We start from the raw sequence: 20,333 nt of genomic DNA on the forward strand, positions 1-20,333 counted from the left end.
TACAGTTACACTATAGTATTATTTCATTATAAGAAACCTTAATAAAAGAAANTGTGTGACGGGCGTATTATATACCGCTCGCGGTAACCTTGTTCCAGTAAGAAAAAGGTTTAATATTGTGTTTTGTAATATGACTAAATTTTGTTTCTTTAAATATTTCAGAAATGAAAGAATTTGAAACCCAGACAGTGAAGTTTGTGAAGGTAGAATGTCCTGCTTATGCTACAGTAGAATTTAATTGTTTGACAAGTGAGAACTTGACCATATTTGGTAATGGCACAACTATCAACGTATTCCCAGACGGATACTACATGTTACACCAGCACGATGGTGGACGTGTGGAGGTGGACATGGAGGGCACCCTCACCTACTACCCTCGGCCAATCAGGAACATGGAACAGCTACTCCCGGAGAGGGAGCTTCAGTACATTCTCTGTCATAATGCTGATGTTGTTGTGGAAACTGTCGACTCAGATGGAAATGTATTTAATGTAAAGAGTAATGGAGACTTTACCGTGATTCCAGTTAATGGAGATGCACTTTCTGAATCTAGTATGGATGAAGGCAAAACTGATAAAAAATTGACAACTTTCAGGGAACATGCTCCCCGATTCTTTATTCTTCACTCAGATGGAAGTGGTACAGAATTGTTACGTTACCAAGATGTTGCAGAATATCTCAGCACAGCAGAGCACAGTCCTGCAACAGCAGTGCTTAAGGATGACCTACCAGACTATCCTGGTGTGCTTGGAATCACCATTCTCAAACCATACCTGGGAGGCCCATCAGAAAGATTCTTTAAGAAGTATGACCAAGAGTCCATCATTCCTCCAGGCATACGCTGTAGAGACCTGACAACCCTTCCTCCTAAGGAATTCAAGACCCCTGGACCAGGCTATGGTAAAAACCTAGGACAGGGACTGTCAGTGGGAGCAGCAGTAAGGCAGCCAATCAGAATCCCAATACTAAAATGTCCAAATGTTTTAGAACTGCGACAGCTGATACAGTATAAACCTGTGTCAGGGTCTCTCAGAGAAAGGTGAGTTAATGGTAACTTTGTTGAAAACATGTTCAAGTATTCTAGTTGTCTCCCACCTGTTCTACTGGCCTGGGAAAAAATAGTACAGGTTTGCAATCGGTCAGTTGGTCAGTCTGTGCTTAACTTTGTCTGGGCATTTCTCGTTTACTCTGTCACCCACAATTACCAAAGGATCCATTTGTACGCAAGTACCTTATGAGATGGCAATGTGCCACACACTGAAATCAGCTATTATCCATCACTTTATGGAGATTTATGGTATGGTTTTACATTTGTGTATGGTTTTATGTTCTGATATTCAGAGATGAGGGACTATAGAATGCTTTGCTTTAATTGTTCTGTTGTGAATACCAGAAAACTGTTCACTGCAGTGAGATTGAATTTATCATTTGGCAAAGATTAGTGCACTGCATTCTATGCATGTTAATTCCACTGTACTGAAGAGAAAAGTTAACACTATGTGAATGTGGTTTTTCCTTTGAGGGACGCAATTTATACTGAATAGATTTGCTCATCATACTGTGAGATTTCTAGAATAACATTTCAAATTTTTATTTTTCAAACCAAATTTTATTAAGCTATTAAACTTATTCCAAGTATTTTGAAGCAAAAAAAGTACATTATGATTCATGATGTGATCTTTCTGTGAATATGAAATAGAAATTTAAGAAAATTATAACTGCATTTTTTATAGCTATATGATCATATGTTTACTTCTTTGTGTCCTCACAGCCTGAAGGCGGGTGTTAAAGAGTATGCCGAGTTTGTGATTGAGAGAAATAAGGTGACTGACATGATGCAGGTAGTTGATCCAAGGACAGATGAGGAAAGGATCCATGCTGCAGATCTTACAGAGATCGGACTCCAGACAGCTCGACGGGAACTTCCACAGTATGAGCCAGGTATGTATGTGGAGATAAGGGTGTTCCCAACAACGGTAATATATATGTCTCTAACATATTCACTCAAGAGTGTTATGAAATTAACTCATCAGACAACTTCATTTCTTTGAATAAAATGCAAGTGCTAATTTCTACTAGGTAGTTATATGCCAATTTTAGGCAAAAAGAAAAACATATGATGCTCCGGAAGATCAAATTTTGAGAAGCCCAAAATGCCTTTTAAATTTCAAGTAAAGTCTGTGCTTCATGGTCATATGGAACAAAAAAAAACATTTGAGCTAAAAACTTATAAATCAGTAGGTTAGTAATTGATTGAAATTCATTGATAAATAGTTTGCAAGTTTTTACAATTTATTTTCTTCATAGAAAAAAAATAAAAAAATACTGATTTGAATGATTTAACTTTAAATGCATAATATTGCAGCCAACATCAAAGGAATATATGAGAAAGTGACAGCTCCCCCTGTACCAAGTCCGCCCCCGACCCCCCAGCCCAAACGCACCATGGCTGACTGGGAGAGGGACCAGCGTGAGATGAACCAGGAACTGGATGGCAGGGATTCACTCAGGAAGAAAAGGATCCCTACCTACTTTGACAGCGAATTTGGGAAGGCCTTTCTCCTCACCCAGGTTATACAACATTTAAAGAATCTCTCCTTAAATCATGAAGAATTTAAGATTTTCTATTTAATGGAGTAAATATGGGGTTTCTCTTGGGCATATAAAGCAAGTCAGAAGCATTGAAGCCTTTACTATATGGAAGCTAAAATCTGTTATGAAAGGAAAACATTTATCAAATACTTCTATGTATATGCTTCCAAATAAATTGTTATGAACACTTTGCCATCATTACCTCATTATGTTAATGCTTCTCACAGTAAAGGCAATGCTCTATATCATGACCTCATAATTGAAAAATTGACAGCAAAAATTGAATTGCACCGGTCATGTGACATGGGGTACACATGACAAATAAATTCCTCAGAGATATTGACTACATATTACAGGATCCACCATATCCATTGTGTCACATTCTGTGAAAAAATGTGATGAGAAATTGCAGGAATAATCAAATAGAAAAAAAGCATGAAAGAAAAAATCCTTTGTCAAAAAAAAATCAAAAATAAGTGAGTTAAGTTCTACTGTATTCAACTGTTAAGGAAGAATGATAACAACATTGTTCTTGTTAACAGGCCAAGGATGTAGACGAGATTCTACAACAGCTGACTGAGGACCCGAGGAAGGACGGTACTGAAGCTGTCCGTGGTAATTCGTCCAGCCAGAGTAACAACCCCCAGCAAATCTCCCCAGACACTAGTGCTTACCCCGCACGATGTAAGTCGACAATCTCTCATCTCTAGATTGTTTATTAACATAATCTTACTTTTTCACTTTGCTTTGTAGTAAATATAATAATTATCTTCAAGCTTCGTAATAGATATACAGTACATTGTATCTACAAGCCTTGATGATAACCAAAATATACAAACTTTGTAATAAATATATGTACTAGCTAATCAGGTTATGAGAATGCAAATGCAATTTTACAAAAACAATTCAAAGAAGGTTGCAATTTACGTTGATGACATTTTGCCACTCTAACAGCTGTAGCAGCAGTGACCTCTGTCCAGAGTGATCGGTCAAGCACATCACCTGTGGACACTCTCCATCCAAAACAAGTGTCAGATACGCCTATTTCATATGCAGGTAAGTTCTCAGGAATACTCAGTCAAGACCTTTTTGTTTGTGATGTAATGCAGACAATATTCACATTTGTTTGTCTGAGAATAAATATAGGGGAAATTGCTTTGATAATGTTTTTTATAATAAATTGAACAATAAAGATGTTTTCTCTTGATAATTGATAGTGATCTGCTTTTCCAGTGTATGCAGAGACTGTCCCATCTCGTGGAGGTATCCGCCCAGGAAACCCCACCCCAGCTCATGCTACTGGTCAAGGCTCCCCTGCCCCTCTTCGTCCAGATAACCCCACCCCTGGGCACGCTGTCAAAACCAGCACTGGAAGACCATGTAAGTAGAATTCAGCAACATTATTTGTCTGTTTATTTGGTATAAAGGTTTGTAAATAAATATATAAGTAAAAACTGTTAGGGGTGAATTCATAGTTTATAGATACTCACTCTGGTAAAATGGTTTTATGAAAAACATCTTGTTTGTACATTACAGATAACCCCACTCCTAAACATGCCGGAGGTCAGATAGATTCACCCTCTGACCTGCCTTCACAGCTAGACTACCCAGCCATTATTATGGAACAGCCACTGGAGGAGGAAGGTATATACTAGTTATAGGTTAGATATCACAGTCAGGCTAGCAGACTGTAGTAATATCAGGTTAACAGTCTCTCTAGTTTTGCATACGTTATCAAATCCTAACTAAGGGTGTAAAATTTCATTGGTATAAATAAAAAAAATTATGAACTTGCCTCTTTCATAACTGATCATGATACAGGGATCCTCATTAAAGTTTGTTACATTTGTAATACTGTTATGTTTTCTTTTTGTAGATTATTCTACTGGAGAGGTTCCAGAGGGCGAGAGTGAGTTAATCCTGACACGAAGCCTTAAGATGGACGTGACAGGCCGCCCCAGAAAGGAGGCTGTGGTGCTCCCTAGGGGTATCAAGGGCGGACGTCCAGGGGCTATCCCCAACACAAAGGTAAGCAGGGCAAATAGATAGAGTCATCAATCTATATATGAATATGTTTAATCCACATAACAAGGATTTGATACTCTGACAAAATTAATTTTACTCTAGTCTTGTGAATAATTTTGTGCTTACCACTGCAAAGATAAAGTATTTTATGTTGCATTTTGGTTTGAATTTTTTACGAGGTTACCAATCATTGTACTTTCGTAGCTATCTGTAATACTCATCGTCACACCCAGTTACCTAATCCTTAATCAATGACCTAAACTTCACACTTTTACTCAGCTACATATCCCTCACACTTTTCAGTGATATTTGAAGTACAATGCCTACCATACATTCTGACCTTTTTTGAACAAATCCTAATTCTTGTTAATTTTTGCTACAAATAATGTCAATATCATTACATTGTTGACAGTTTTAACACCATGAATCTTTACAGTACAAGAACGTAGAGGTGAGTGTTCGTCGGAAAGTCAACACATCTGTGACTGCTGGAGCCTCCGTGCAATCACAGGTCCAGCTGGAGAAGATGAGGGGACTGATCCTACTACCAGAGGAGATAGACTTTGGAGTCCTGAGAGAGGGCAACACCTACGTCTGTACTGTCTGTCTTAAAAACACAGGTGTGGATTCCTGTCGCTTCAAAATCAGACAGCCCCCTCCCGCCACTGGCCTTAGGATGAACTACAAACTAGGACCGGTGAGTGACCTTTGTGTTGAGATGTTGTGGTGGAGCTCAGTCTCGTGCTCAGTGTTGTCTTTCGTTTTGTTTCATCAAATTATCAACAAACATTGTCGACATTAAACTGTTTGTTACAATTTTGAATGGTTAATACTTGTGGCTGGTATCTCCATTGTTATATATTTGTATATTTATACTATTGTTATACAGATTGCTGCTGGGATGAAGACAGACCTGGAGTGTGAACTGTACGCTATTGCTGTCGGAGTCGAGGGAGATTCTGGGGTTGGGTCAATCAGACACGACCTTGAGATTGTCACAGAAACCGACATATTATTCCTTCCCATCACAGCAAATATCCTTTTCTGAAATATGTTATAGAAAATAATCTGTAAACTATATCAGATTATTATGTGTATCTTTCCTACAAAATAACTGCATGAAAATATATATTATTGGTTGTGTAACTTCTGTATAAATCGCACTTGCATTTTAACTATATTAAAAATCTTTGTAAGAATTGGGAAAGTACACACAATATATAAAATATTATGATGGAATTTAAGTAGACAACCCCATTTTGTTCCTGTGTTGCATTATAAGCCATAATGATTTTGCTTTTATCATATCTATATAAGTGATGTCATTTCCAAGCCATCTAACTGTACAATCTATGTGATCCTTAACCTGATCACCTGTTCTGACTGCTGATGCCTACGACAGTAGGAGCCCCAACAGTCCCCAAGGAGGGAAATCCCCAGGCACACGTCTGGTGTCCACCCGCCCCCCACAGAGTACAGGCATCATCAGGCCAAGGAAAACCCCCTTTCCAGGTCAGTTATAATTATCTATTTGGTTTTAATAGATATAATTTAACCACCATACCTTACAATGTCAATTGTTTTAAAATGGTATATTATTACATGTATTTCTAAATTAATTTTTCTCTACTTGTGTTTCTGGTTCAATAGTTTAATAGATTTTATTGTGAAACTTCTTCTATTTTTCAGGTCCACCCCAGCCTGAGTCCACATATGTGAGATAAAAAGTGATAAGGGATATGGAGAACTATATTTGATTTACACTCTTTCAGACTGTGCGGGACCAAATCTCTCCATTTGTTTCGTCAGGATTCCACCCAATCATTGTATATAATCTGTGATATGTCTCCTGTTGTATGGACACCTGATACAAAACAACTGTCAAACTTCATAGCTGTGATTTGTTGTTAGGTTACAATATTTGTAAAAATTATGTTTCACTGTGATATCTCCTCATTACAATTTTAATCTCTACCTTTTTTAATATTTTTTTTTTTTCAAATTAAAGGACCTAGAGTACATATTGCAAATAAAGAACAAAACATGAAATACATCCATAAGATAAATGAATAGTTAGCATTCCTGCCAAAGATATGATAATTCTGTTGATGTCAGGTCTATGTTGGGATTTAAAATTGACACCACATGTATGTGTACATATGAGCTGCCACCTTGTGAATTTGTTAGTTGGTGAACATGTACAGAATGCTGTGATAATAATAACTACCCTGGAAAACTACCTTATATTTGTATATTTTGTATAAATGATATTTATGTAACTTTTGTGAGATGAATAAATACATGTACATCATATTTTGGATATCAGATCATTTTTATACCCCTAGCTATACCCACCTCAACAAATGAAGTCATAGAGTAAAGGCACTTTTTTTTCTACCCGTTCAGATTTTGTCCAGACAGTAACTTCTGAACGCTGAACAGTTTATGAAAGATTAGTGGTGTTTTTTTTTTGTTTTTTTTTGTTTAGGTTCAAATATTTTATTCCCCCAGCCATTTTCGTAAATATGTATATACATTACTGCTTCCAAGCAGATATATATAAACATATATAAATGTTTTGATAGGGTATGCCAGCGTTGGGGAGCCCTGGAGTCAGCCCCTGAACAATATGGTGTCCTCACGCAGGAGGGTTCTCATTCAACATCCATCAGTCAAACAATAAATAAATAAATAGGAAGGGCAATGGGAAAATAAAATATTTGCAAATAGAGTACAAGACAAGAACACAAAACATACTTCTTTCACACTCTAACAAATTCCATATACAACATAATATTACAGGCAAGGATAAACACAGCACGTCTAGTATACACAAAAAACATAATACACATACAAATACATCTAAACATATACTCATACACACATACATGAGACAGACAGACAGAGACAGACACACAGACAGACAGACAACTACCCCAACAGGCAGACAGACAGGCAGGCAGGCAGGCAGGCAGACAGACAGACGGACAGATAATACATACATAAATGTTTACATTGAGACAGACTTACATACATTGAATCGGATGAATCATTAATTTATGCATGCATAATTTCGAGCAGTTAAGAAACAATAATAAATACATTGTGCAAACAGTGTCAGATGTACATATTATATATATACACATGTGTATGAATATTTCTATGACACGCATGTGGTCATTCACATTGATATGGACATATACTGACATCAATTTTCAAATAGCATTTTAAAACCGGTTTTCATACAGGTTTTTATGTCCGCTAAATAGATGATTATAAAATAAAAATAAACAAAAGCAGCACATACATCAACTCGCACCATAACATACCAGATGTATGCAATTTTTATTTTTTTCAGATTAGTGTGTTTGTATGGGTTTTTTCGGTAGAAAAGAGAAAGCTCTGTTTCATTTATGACATGGATTTATCGGGTGGTGAAAAAATGTTTTAATTAGCAAACAATGCAGTATTAACAGAATATTTTAAAAGTTTCATCGATTATTCTAAACCTGTACATATATAACTGTCTGTAAACACTAGTAGCCTAATTGATTTAAGCAGCTATCGCACGTTTGAACTATTTAAGATGGTTGGTGTTCTATCTTTTAAGAAGTTTTTGCCTACTGTCACAATTTGATGAGCTCAAAAACAAAGAGGAAAAAAAACATTACCATGGCGGGGTAAATGCACAGGGACCTGATAATTTGTTATAGCTATATTTGAACCTGATCTAAGGTGTTCAGAGTAATTTTACATGTTTAAGGGGTTTAGATCGACTTTGGGGGTGTCATTTTTACCGAAAGTCTATCTAAACCCCTTAAACATGTGAAAATACTCTGAATTGTGTGGACCCAATCAAAGGTGTTGAGCATGCTCATTACAACATAATATATATAGAAAGTCTATAAATACATATTGTGTCATCATCGATCTTTTACTGATGAGCTTGCTAAACACCTTTGACACATAGAAACAATATAGATGACAAGAAGCATATCCACAAATATAAAACACCCATGACACAATAGAAACAATGAAGATGACAAGAAGCATGTCGACAAATATAACACACCTTTGACCCAATAGAAACAATGTAGATGACAAGAAGCATGTCGACAAATGTAAAACACTTTTAACCCAATAGAAACAATGTAGATTACAAGAAGCATGTCGACAAATGTAAAACACATTTGACACAATAGAAACAATGTAGATGACAAGAAGCATGTCGACAAATATAAAACACCTTTGACCCAATAGAAACAATGTAGATGACAAGAAGCATGTCGCGAATATAAAACACCTATGATACAATAGAAATAATGAAGATGACAAGAAGCATGTCGACAAATATAAAACACCTTCGACGCAATAGAAACAACGTAGATGACAAGGAGCATGTCGACAAATATAAAACACATTTGACACAATAGAAACATTGTAGATAACAAGAAGCATGTCGACAAATATCCGTAACGATCAATATCTTACACTGTAAGAACATTTTACAAGTCCTGCTAATAAATTGTACAATAATCTAACTAAATGTATCTGGTACGATTTTAAATTCCATTCCAAATATCTATCCCAATTCTTTCATACATGAATATATGGTTCCGATTAAAAGCGGTCCTGTCATCTTAGGCGCTGTCCACTACAAATTACAGGTGTCAGGTCGTTTCGGTAACAAGTCGTTTCGGTAACAAGACGAAAGTCGGTTCGGGACTTTTTTCGGGTCGTTTCGGGACATGACAAAAGTCGTTTCGGGATTTTTCATTTTTTTTTTATCTTCTGTAGATACCATTGTCTTTTTTCTTAAAACATATTTTAATGTCAACTAAATTTAGACAATCGGTTGGATAACAATTATTACAACTTATCATAGCCTTCTCCCTTCATACATTTACCATTACATGATTTTAATCACGCATGAATAAATATATATAATATTCACACAGACACAAATACACAACATAAAAACATCGTTCAAACTATATTGCTGGATTTGATGAATCGATTCACATGTTCAAAATATATTCTACGTGTTTCATGTTTTTACTTTCATGAAATTTTATAGCAAAAATAGAATGCTTAAAACATTGTTAGAATCAATAATAACCCATTCGTCTCTTAATGTCAATAACGTAGAATAAAGTGAGTTGAAAACATATTATTACAATATCAAACAAGGAATTAACCTATCAGTAATGAAAGAAATTGATGTTGAATATCACAAGTTCCTCTAGATCTGTATTTAATAATGAGATTAGTTTCATCAAGTAACAACACACTGTCAATCGGGTAAATGTTGGCAGGTATCCCCTCAAGCACTAGGAATCTGTAACCATTATAATGATCCCAAGCACGGTAGGTCATGATACAGCTATTACAGGTCATAGACTAAAACCATACTTGTGTATTTACAGCACCTATCATACAGTCTCTCGTGGAATGGTCGATCCTCGATACTCCCATCCTCGATATATCCACTTTCACTTTCGCTCTCTACACCCCTGGAATATGTCATAGCAAAATTGAAGGCTCGGTGTGTACCACCCTGTGAACGAGACGAGAATACTAGTTTAATCGTTTGATGTACACTAAAAGAATCTCGCATTCACGTAACGGTAAAACTTACTGGCCTTGAAGTCGCTCCTTTGTAATCTGCAAAGGACAGGTATAAGCCTAGTGATTGGTCTTATTTTTTTACCCGAGACCAATCGAATAGCTAGACACGTACCTTCAATTTTGCTATGACACATTCCAGGAATGCAGATATAGCGATATCGAGGACGCAATACACCAGGGGTTGGGCTAAAATGTCATAGCATATTGAAGGCACGTTGCTAGTTATTAAATTGGTGTTAGGTAAACAAAATCCTGACCAAATCGCTAGGCTGATACCTGTCCTTTGACGATTATAAAGGAACGACATTCGACTTCAAAGCTAGTCAATTTTACCGTTATGCGACCGAACGATACTTTCGATTTACATTAAAGGATCAAACTAGTCTTCTTGGTTCATTCAGAAAAGTGGCACAAACCGAGCCTCGATTTAGCGATGACAGGGGTGCAGAGAGCAATAACTAGTGAACGTATATATACGTAACCCCTGGATATCGAGGATGGGAAACGTCTCATACAAATGTATACGTGTACACCACACTCTCTGTGAAGCCCACTGTTCTCTCCGCTTCCACCACACGCGCTGCCTCTGCATATCAATTAACAGACTGCAAACATATATGGCTCTTCTCATGCCTAGAAACTGTTTTTCGAAACCCTTGCACCCTACTTCCACCATGGGAGACACCAAACCTGCCATATCTGACAATTACCAAACAAATCATGATACGTTGACTTCTTCCTTTTGTATGATTCCTCCACACAATCTTACCATAGCTTTATCATAAAGAATTTATAATGAAAGGGATAATTTGAACATTTATTATTTTTTTCATTTTAACATCATTCAACACCGGCTAGGACCTCGGAATCGGACTGCTTGGGTGTAGGGAAAACTATTACAATTCACCCATATTTGGACTACATTTATCTTCTCATGGAATTTTATATTCATCTTTGATCATAAACAGGGATAACAGTTTCTAGTGTTGATGTCCTGTGTAATTATAAACAGGGATAGTAGTTTCTCGTTTTGTTTGTCCTGTGTGATTATAAACAGGGATATCAGTTTCTTGTTTTGTTTGTCCTGTGTAATTATAAACAGGGATATCAGTTTCTTGTTTTGTTTGTCATGTGTAATTATAAACAGGGATATCAGTTTCTTGTTTTGTTTGTCCTGTGTAATTATAAACAGGGATATCAGTTTCTCATTTTGTTTGTCCTGTGTGATAATAAACAGGGATATCAGTTTCTCGTTTTGTTTGTCCTGTGTAATTATAAACAAGGATAGCCGTTTCTCGTTTTGTTTGTCCTGTGTAATTATAAACAGGGATAGCCATTTCTTGTTTTGTTTGTCCTGTGCAATTGTAAACAGGGATATCAGTTTCTTGTTTTGTTTGTCCTGTGTAATTATAAACAGGGATATCAGTTTCTCGTTTTGTTTGTCTTGTGTAATTATAAACAGGGATATCAGTTTCTCGTTTTGTTTGTCCTGTGTAATTATAAACAGGGATAGCCGTTTCTCGTTTTGTTTGTCCAGTGTGATTATAAACAGGGATAGCCGTTTTTGTGTTTTTGTCCTGTGTGATTTAAACAGAAATATTAGTTTCTCGTTTTCTTTGTCCGGTAACAAAGCACGAGTGAACAAGTGTTTATGGTCACTTAAAAGTTTATTCTCGTAACCTCAAGTGTTAGGATCGGTCTCTCGTCTGTAGCTGTACCCAAGTGCAGTCTCTAGCCCTTCTAGCCTCTTCTCTAGCCGTCCCTAGCCCTTCTGACATTATCTCTTTTCTTGGTTATACTTATACACCATACCCACATCATCCATGTTACTAGGATTATAACGTTGCCTCCAGCCATCCTCTACCATAAGGTCCATAAACCCATCATACTCATTTTTATTGGTACATGCATAGCTGGTCAGGTGAGACTTAAGATTATATCTATGTAATCATGGATTCACTTACCTACTCTCTAGATATACGTAACCATCTGCACCTATACGACTAAACCCTCATACATTAAATAAGACCAGTTACGCGTTCGTTGGTTTTAACTTTCTGACCTGTACTTCCTCGGGCTACTTTTAATCAATTAACACAACTTCGTATCACTGACTGTGTCACATTCGTGCCCTTTTTCCTTAAGAAATTTGATTGTGTAATCAAAGTTCTATTAAGTAGGAATTAAACATTCTAACAACCCATTTTCTGTTTAAGTACCCGCCACCCCATCCCCCTTACCAGTCTTCATATACTCAATGCTATATATTCAATGCCACCCAACGTCTTACTTCTTCTTTGAACATCTTATTAACATCTTATACTGTCCCCTAAGACAGATATGATGTACAAGTCACGGCCTGACAAAATAAGTTCACATAATAATGTTAATTAGATCAATAGTGCACACACGTAGATAATATCCATGGAATAAGATAATGAAGGAAAATAAAAATGGAATTGTTATATTTGTACACACACATAATTATCCAAGTTCGTCATATTGGAATTGTGGTTTCCGGGTCCTCACCCTTCGTAGAAATCCACATCCGACACGCGCGCATAGTTCTGGAATATCTTTAACACAGTTCTTACAATATAATTTCCTAGGAAAATAAGCTTCATTGTCTTTGTGCGGAAAGTGGGTTCCAGAATCTCTTCCTTTAGTTGAAGTCCACTCACGATATCTGTAACTTAATGTTCCTCGTTCTGCTGCTCATAGGAAGGTTAGTCTGTGATTCTCGTGTCCGTTTGCTGTAGACCAAACCCAGTATGTCTATGCCATTGTGCCTTTGTATAAACACAACACAATGTTCATCATAACATATATCATTGTTACAAGTCTGGTTGTTTTATGACAACACAGAGTTCATAGACCTCCTGAAAGCCTAAAAATGATTAATTTCTGTTGATTTTCTCCCCTTATCATACATATACGTATCGTGACTGCCGTTACATTTAACTGTTAGTCTGTTTGTACCATTTTTAAATGAAGGTGTGATTTTTACTTAATTGTCCATGTGCTAACATTCCAAAAAGTTTTCAATTTAAAAAGTAATTTCCTAATAGCTCCGTTATAATTGTAAACTTCTTTTTCACACCTTGTTATATTTCTGTATTGTTTACCCTATCCCTTATTTCTCTACTAACCTGTCCCATATTTCTGTATTGTTTGCCCTATCCCATATTTCTCTATCACCCCGTCCCATATTTCTGTATTGTTTGCCCTATCCCATATTTCTCTATCACCCCGTCCCATATTTCTGTATTGTTTATCCTATCCCATATTTCTCTATTACCCCGTCCCATATTTCTGTATTGTTTACCCTATCCCATATTTCTCTATCACCCCGTCCCATATTTCTGTATTGTTTGCTTATACAGTCCCTTACAACTTCCACACTAGTTGAGACTTAAGATTATATCTATGTCATCCTGGATTCACTTACCTACTCTCTAGATATACGTAACCATCTGCACTTATACGACTATATACCCTCATAGATTGAATAAGCCCAGTTACGCGTTCGTTGGTTTTAACTTTCTGACCTGTACTTCCTCGGGCTACTTTAAATCAATTACCACAACTTCGTATCACTGACTGTGTCACAGTTTTGCGTTATTGTAAAACAGGAAAATCACGTTTTAACTTTGATTGTGCATAACCAAATTATATAAGATATCTTATATAATTTGGTTAAGTACTGGATCAACATTGCTCCATGAATAAATGACAACTTGGCTTGCCATGGTAAAACAACATCACGCATCAGACTAAAGGTTTTTTAAGGTATTTGTTATTATTTGATGAGGAGAAGGGGTAGCGAGTTTTGTTATTTATCTGCTCGTGCCGTACCACTACAACTGGGTCCAATAAACTCAGTTTTATCAGTACCGCACAGTTATCTGTTCACATTCTATAATATTAGCATGTGATAGCGATAACGTGTATATCTAACACTTCCATGCGGATATGTATATTTGAGGTCATAAAAGGAATATAGCGGTGAACAGTTGTAATGGACGCTGCATCGGACGACAGGGGCAACGAGCGCCAATGGCGACACAATGTTCCCGCGACAGTGGAAATGTTCCTAGCGCGCTTCCTCAAAGGGTTCACAAGTGGTGCTGCCCTTTACGGAGGAGTGATGGGCGTGTCGGCTCTCATGCGAAACCCGTTCAGGGAAAGGTAAGCCATGAAGATAAACTTAGTGTTACTCATTATCTCTTTGTTTTGATATTCATTCAAATCCCTAGTTAGATGAGCTTCAGATTTACAAACATCTATAAACATTTGATTGCTGTAATTACTGTGATAGTAGCTCCATCCATTATATTACAAAGTTTACCGGGAGATACCAATCCCTATATCGGTTAGGTGTGTACACCAACAGAGACACGCTATCATGTAAAATTGACACTGTATGATACTAACTGTAAGTGATTTTCTTTACAGAATTATTCAACTTAGCACTACAATATCAAAAGGTCGTACATTTTCTCTGTAAAGGTAAATGCTATTCTATAGATAGATGTCTGCATGGGAATTGATTCAGAATAAATATAAGTATATTATTTTTTACCATTATTTTCCTTATATGATATGTTTCAAAATACGGAATTTTCGATATTTTAATTGGTGTACCACAGTCTGCGTCAGGGATATACATGTATGATACATCAGATTCGTTTTAGATTTATCTCCCTTGACTATTGAACTTCATTATTACCTGCGTGTTATCAATGCATTCATCCTTATGTACTTTAAAATTTAACTGTATCCTCATTAGTTATCAACCTTTTTCAAATTGAACCGTTCTGAAGATCTTGTACAGGTTTTCAAGTGTGTAACTCTTTTGAAGAGGAGAATAAGTGTCACAGTAGGGCAGCATATAAGTTTAAATAAAATCGTTAGCTTTTGTTTTTGTTGTTTTTTTCCCATTTCTTATTCATTGATTAATCATTTCTCTACGCTGATCTCAATGCCCCTCTCAATGGTTCGCCTCCTCTAAGGTCTCCTTTCTATGGAGTGAGCAGGATCTGGATCACGATTGTTGCTCCTAGTTTTGACATTCTGGGCGCGGTCGTCATCTCTCAAATCACCAAATCCTTCTCGTCCACCAGCAGATTTCCATTGACTGTGGACGGATTGTTGGTTGCTGAATTCACCCGCAAAAATTTGGCAGTCTTATTGATGTTCCCTGTCTTCTGCTGGATGTCTTGGTCCAAGTGTACTTGTTGGACAGTAGCCTAAGGCCATCTGTGTAGTTTTAGTCTTCCAAAACGTGGCACCCCTGCAGGTGGAGGATCGGGAAAAGAATACACCTGCTGTTACCTACTGCATTTATCGTAGGAGGCAACTAATGTGCGAACCCCCGGCAGAATTGGGGATTTGCTTTGGTGTCATCTTTTTGGGGACACAAATGCGACCATCTGCTGCACTCATTGCAATATTTGGGATCTGTATCTTTCTTTCTACTTCTAACTACTATTTATTTCCTAGCGCCTTACTTGGCATCACCTCACTTTTGGCCTTTATGTTGAGCGTTCGCCCAGGTGAGGAAGGCAATGGGTTATGTCCCCAGTCCGGGACATACCAAAGTTCTTAAAACAGTAGTTGTTATTCCCTGCTTAACCTTCAGAATTTAGGGTAAATGACAACAACTGGTTCACCCGTTGTCAGTATAATGAGACCGGGTGGAATGCTGTGCTGGGTGCCTTCGGCAGGGTATTATAGTGAGATATTACTTTAAAGTCGGCATCAGATCCGCGCTAGGACAAGGAGGCAAGTACACCAACATTCCCTGTCTCCTGCATACACACACGCAAGCACGCATACACTAAAATACATTGAGGCACGTCCTTAAATGACTTTAGCTGTTAATTAGACGTTAAAAAACGCCGCGTAGAGAGAACTGTTCAAATCAAGTAACTGTTTTAGGTTCTATCGGCAAAGAAAGATGCATACAATCAATACAAGAGTGTGCGGCTTTGTTCCTGGTGTTGTGAGGTGTTAATTACTGCTCAGATTTACTGGAGGATGATATGGCTGTACACATTGCTGGATAGGACAGCAGTGTGCTGTCTCTCCACTTGTTGATTTCTCCCTTCTTTGCAGGTTCTCGATAGTTCCCTTCCTCGGTCATCTCCTGCTTGTCCGAGATGCTATGGAGATTGTGCTGAAGAACACATGGTACGAACACGCTGCCCCATTCTGGAGCCGTCGATACATATAATATATATTGAATGTCGGCCAGAAATAATCCTCTCCCTCGAGTGTTCGATCCACGGTGGAAGCACACAATTCTCTTTCATGTTACAGTACTAACACAATAATGTTTAGCTACGAAGGATATCGGCGGTAAACTCATACGCGAAAGTAACATAAATATTGGTTCAATTTTAAATGTGATCTAGGAACTCTTAAACCAACTGTATCATTGCATTGTCTATCATCATACGAGTCCATTTGTCATCTTGTTTCTAACCTTAGTTCGCTCAGAACCCGATGGATGGGTGTCCATAGTGGTGATCAGTCAGTGCTCCAGCGGTGAACTTCCTACTACTGTACCTCTCTCCTTACCCAAATTGATGTCTTTCAGCTACCTGTACGAGCCTTTGCATTTCACCCATGTATGCAATCAACTCCTTTAGGAGTTGACCACTCTTGTGTTATGCTCTATGTAAACAAGTCATTGCGTAGTTTGTATGGACACTCCTGTCTTCTGGTCAGTTCTACTTCACCAGAACCTTCCGCTTTGATCACACCAGAATACAATGTCAAGTCAATGTTTCATCTGTACTGTATTAGGGAGAGTAAATGAGCTGACCATACACACACAATCATATAGGTACTTCGTCTACCATTTTCCTGATGACAGTGCGCCTTTCTGCTTCATTTGCTGCATGCTTTGAGGCTTTTTTTACGGATAAGGTATGGTATGGTCAGTATTCCCTTATAGTCGCACACTTGCTTCAATATGATGTCGGCCAGTTTCAAAATCATGGAGGTGCTTCCACGCGTGGGGACCTTAGGAACGTGTTGTTATGCACGAATTCACCATTATCGACAAAGCTATCGGGCTTTCTACAAAAAGTTAAAATATCTATACTGGCAATAACGACAGATTATAGGACTAGAGAGGATCAACAGCTGATATGATGAAAATGGTTAGATACATATGCATATGTTACAGGCATAAACGTCGCTCCTTTAGTAGTACCTCTACCATTTTTATGGAGGTATTTGTTTACCTTAGGTTATGCGTATATTGTATGTATGGATTTATGGTAATCGTCGACAGGTTTATATCTGTAACAGCTCCTTGGTAATCGCTTCCATCACGTTTTCTACGATTTACTTATTATTTCATATTTCTTTCTTTGATTCACTGAAGGTTGTTTCTTTAATCAATATTGTAGCTTGATATAGATGTTCTGTCAAGGAAAGTGCACTCTTCAAGTTTTTACGAACACCATCTAACTCGCCAGGAATCACTTATGTATTCATGGTTGTTATGGGGCTATTTCTGAAATCTTAACGACATATTGAACTTACTTTTACAATCACCAAATGATTCTGATTTAGGCACCAGTAAAAAGCCGTTGTCATCATTAGGGAATATAAGTCATTACATTTTTCACAGTTAGCACTCCATGGGTTTATTATTTGATAGTCAGTGTTGCCTTAGTTATGATAGGTATGTTCGTTATCAATTTAAAGAGATAATATACCCTAACTTATATTTTTGGTCCCCCTCCACAAAATATAAATGTAAAATATACTTCGTAGGCATGAATATTAACAGAATTTGTTAACGGTAATTGATGATTGCTATTGGTAATTTATATGAACATACTTTAGCCCAGTTCATATCGTTTGTAAGGTGTCCGAGATCAGATATAGTACCAAGAACTGTAAACACACAAATGTTCATAGTTGCTAATTGCTTAATATTCGCAATTCTATGTAGATGATAAAGGAATGAGCATGTGCAGTCAATAGCAATGTCGCTATTTTCAGACTTCCTGATATTTTGAAGCAGATATTCTCGAAAGACTGCCTCCGGTTTGCTGGATTCCTCGGTCTCTATCCAAGCACTTACGAACTCGCCAGAGAGATCTTACAGGAACGAAGGAATTCAAAGGTAAAAGTGAAGGAAAACAAATCAATATTTCATAAACTGGACTTTTGAAAATTTGCTCTATATGAAAATTCAGCAGCAACGTCATTAAAAAGGGTTATTTTAGACACATGTACATATATTAACATATTACATATATTAGTGTATTTGAGAGTTTTTGTTTGCACCAGCTGCCAATAATAAATGCTGTTTTCTTTTAAAACATAATAAAGCAGAGAAGAAACCCATGACTCTTTTTAAAGTAATTTTGTATTTGTGTGTTTTCGATCACGCCGCATCTAGTAATGTATGTATGCTAGGATGTTTATTGTTGAACCAGTGATGCGAACCTAATAACATTCGTTGTTTGTGCATAACTTAGGATGGCTGGAACAATTGTATCGCTGGGGGTCTGGCTGGTCTCACCATTGGTATAGAAGACCCGAGTAGGCGACTCATCTACACGCTATTCGCCGTGTCCCGTGCCTTTGGCGCCCTCGTCTCTACCTTGGTCACAAGAGAGAAGATACCAGAAATCCCCTACAGTGAGACCTTACTGTTTAGTGTGTGTTGTGGTTTCTTGGTCCACTGTGTTGCCCTTCGCCCGGACCTCCTCCACAAGGGATACTACTACTCTGTGCTCAAGTGGTCGCGGGATTACAAGGACAAAACTCTACAGATTCTCTTCAGAGATTCCGGTGATAGGTTCCTTACGTGTCAGGAGGTCGGTCTACACTCTGATTCCTGTACCAAGCACGCATTCAAAGACATGATATTCAGTATTCCTGCATTTGCAAAACTGTACCTGCCGATACATTTAGCACCTGTTATAATTTTCCGACGGAAACTCGTCATTGAAAAGTAAGTCTGTTATAGTTTATTAAAACGATTCTATCTAGTCATTAACAGTTCAACCTAAAGTAATTATACTAAGCACCGTTACTTGAGTATAGCCTTGAGAAAGACAGGACCGGTTAGGAGCCTTAATCATTGGCGTCTATACACGTGTTTATAGAGGCCAATCAGCTTCGAACATGTCGTTTTTTTACTAGTTTTGGCTCAATTCAAGTGCCTATGTACTAAGAGAGAAGTATGAAGATTCAAAATATGTAACCGCCGATTGCGATGGTTCCGACAATGTACATTCATTTTGCAATATAAGCTTACACGTATATGAGATTCTCTAGCTTTTTAATAAGATTCATGTTTACACGGAGTATTTAAAAACTGACGATATTTGTTCTACATTTCAGACCGAAGAGAGTTCTAAAATCTTTGGTGAGGAATATGCTGTTTTCAACGTCCTTTCTGGCTTCCATGGTGATGCTTGCGAAATACACAATTTGTCTTCTGAGAAACCTCAATAACAAGCCCCCTCCCTTGCCTAGCTACATTCCCGTGGTGGGCGGACTTGTCTGCGGACTAAGCGTGCTTTTTGAACGTGCAAATCGTCGAAAAGAACTGTCCTTGTTTTTGATACCTCACACATTGTACGCCTTATACACTTGGATTAAAGGTCATAGACTGGCATCACACATAGACGTGCCTTACGGATCCGTGCTACTCTATGCCGTATCGATGATCTCAATTATGCACGCGTACGAGCGCGAGCCAGAGTCACTCTCACTCCTCCTGAACGGCGTGCTACGTTTTTTCGTTGGCGATATAAAGAATCCTGTGGTGCGACCCCGAAAGAGGATAAGACAACTCAGTGACATTTTTGTGTGAGCAGAACATTTACCGTGTTCACTAGACTTGGGTAGATTTGTTGTGTAACAGCATATACTCTTATGTTGAAACTTGCAGGGAAGAGCTCGAAATGTACCCATAAGGTCGAAGGTTATACAGATGATGTGAATACTGAGCGTAGATTCTGGCTACAGCTCAATCCTCCTCGACACTCCAGGGGTTACACTTACTTACGACACTCCAGGGGTTACACTAACTTACGACACTCCAGGGGTTA

The 20,333-nt window shown here is 37.7% G+C and overlaps 2 protein-coding genes across 7 annotated transcripts in view; both read left to right on the plus strand.

The window, feature by feature from the left end:
- Positions 1-6,930, plus strand: part of LOC110465372 (sperm-associated antigen 17-like) — a 37,010-nt gene extending 30,080 nt beyond the window's left edge. For all 6 annotated transcript variants that reach the window (XM_021521141.1, XM_021521136.1, XM_021521137.1 and 3 more), the window contains 12 exons: positions 163-1,039; positions 1,772-1,941; positions 2,366-2,571; positions 3,135-3,276; positions 3,547-3,648; positions 3,826-3,972; positions 4,129-4,236; positions 4,469-4,620; positions 5,054-5,314; positions 5,507-5,651; positions 5,992-6,129; positions 6,307-6,930. In XM_021521141.1, coding sequence (XP_021376816.1) covers positions 163-1,039; positions 1,772-1,941; positions 2,366-2,571; positions 3,135-3,276; positions 3,547-3,648; positions 3,826-3,972; positions 4,129-4,236; positions 4,469-4,620; positions 5,054-5,314; positions 5,507-5,651; positions 5,992-6,129; positions 6,307-6,341 — 2,483 coding nt within the window. In that variant the 3' untranslated portion in view covers positions 6,342-6,930. The remainder of the gene's footprint in view (positions 1-162; positions 1,040-1,771; positions 1,942-2,365; positions 2,572-3,134; positions 3,277-3,546; positions 3,649-3,825; positions 3,973-4,128; positions 4,237-4,468; positions 4,621-5,053; positions 5,315-5,506; positions 5,652-5,991; positions 6,130-6,306) is intronic.
- Positions 6,931-14,244: 7,314 nt separating this feature from the next.
- LOC110465398 lies at positions 14,245-20,333 on the plus strand. Its single transcript, XM_021521181.1, has 4 exons — positions 14,245-14,433; positions 18,268-18,391; positions 18,750-19,228; positions 19,621-20,333. The coding sequence occupies exons 1-4, from the start codon at positions 14,264-14,266 to the stop codon at positions 20,093-20,095; spliced, it is 1,248 nt and encodes a 415-aa protein (XP_021376856.1). The 5' UTR covers positions 14,245-14,263; the 3' UTR covers positions 20,096-20,333.

The sequence above is a fragment of the Mizuhopecten yessoensis genome, unplaced genomic scaffold, assembly GCF_002113885.1.
Source record: "Mizuhopecten yessoensis strain PY_sf001 unplaced genomic scaffold, ASM211388v2 scaffold11073, whole genome shotgun sequence".
Lineage (NCBI taxonomy): Eukaryota > Metazoa > Mollusca > Bivalvia > Pectinida > Pectinidae > Mizuhopecten > Mizuhopecten yessoensis.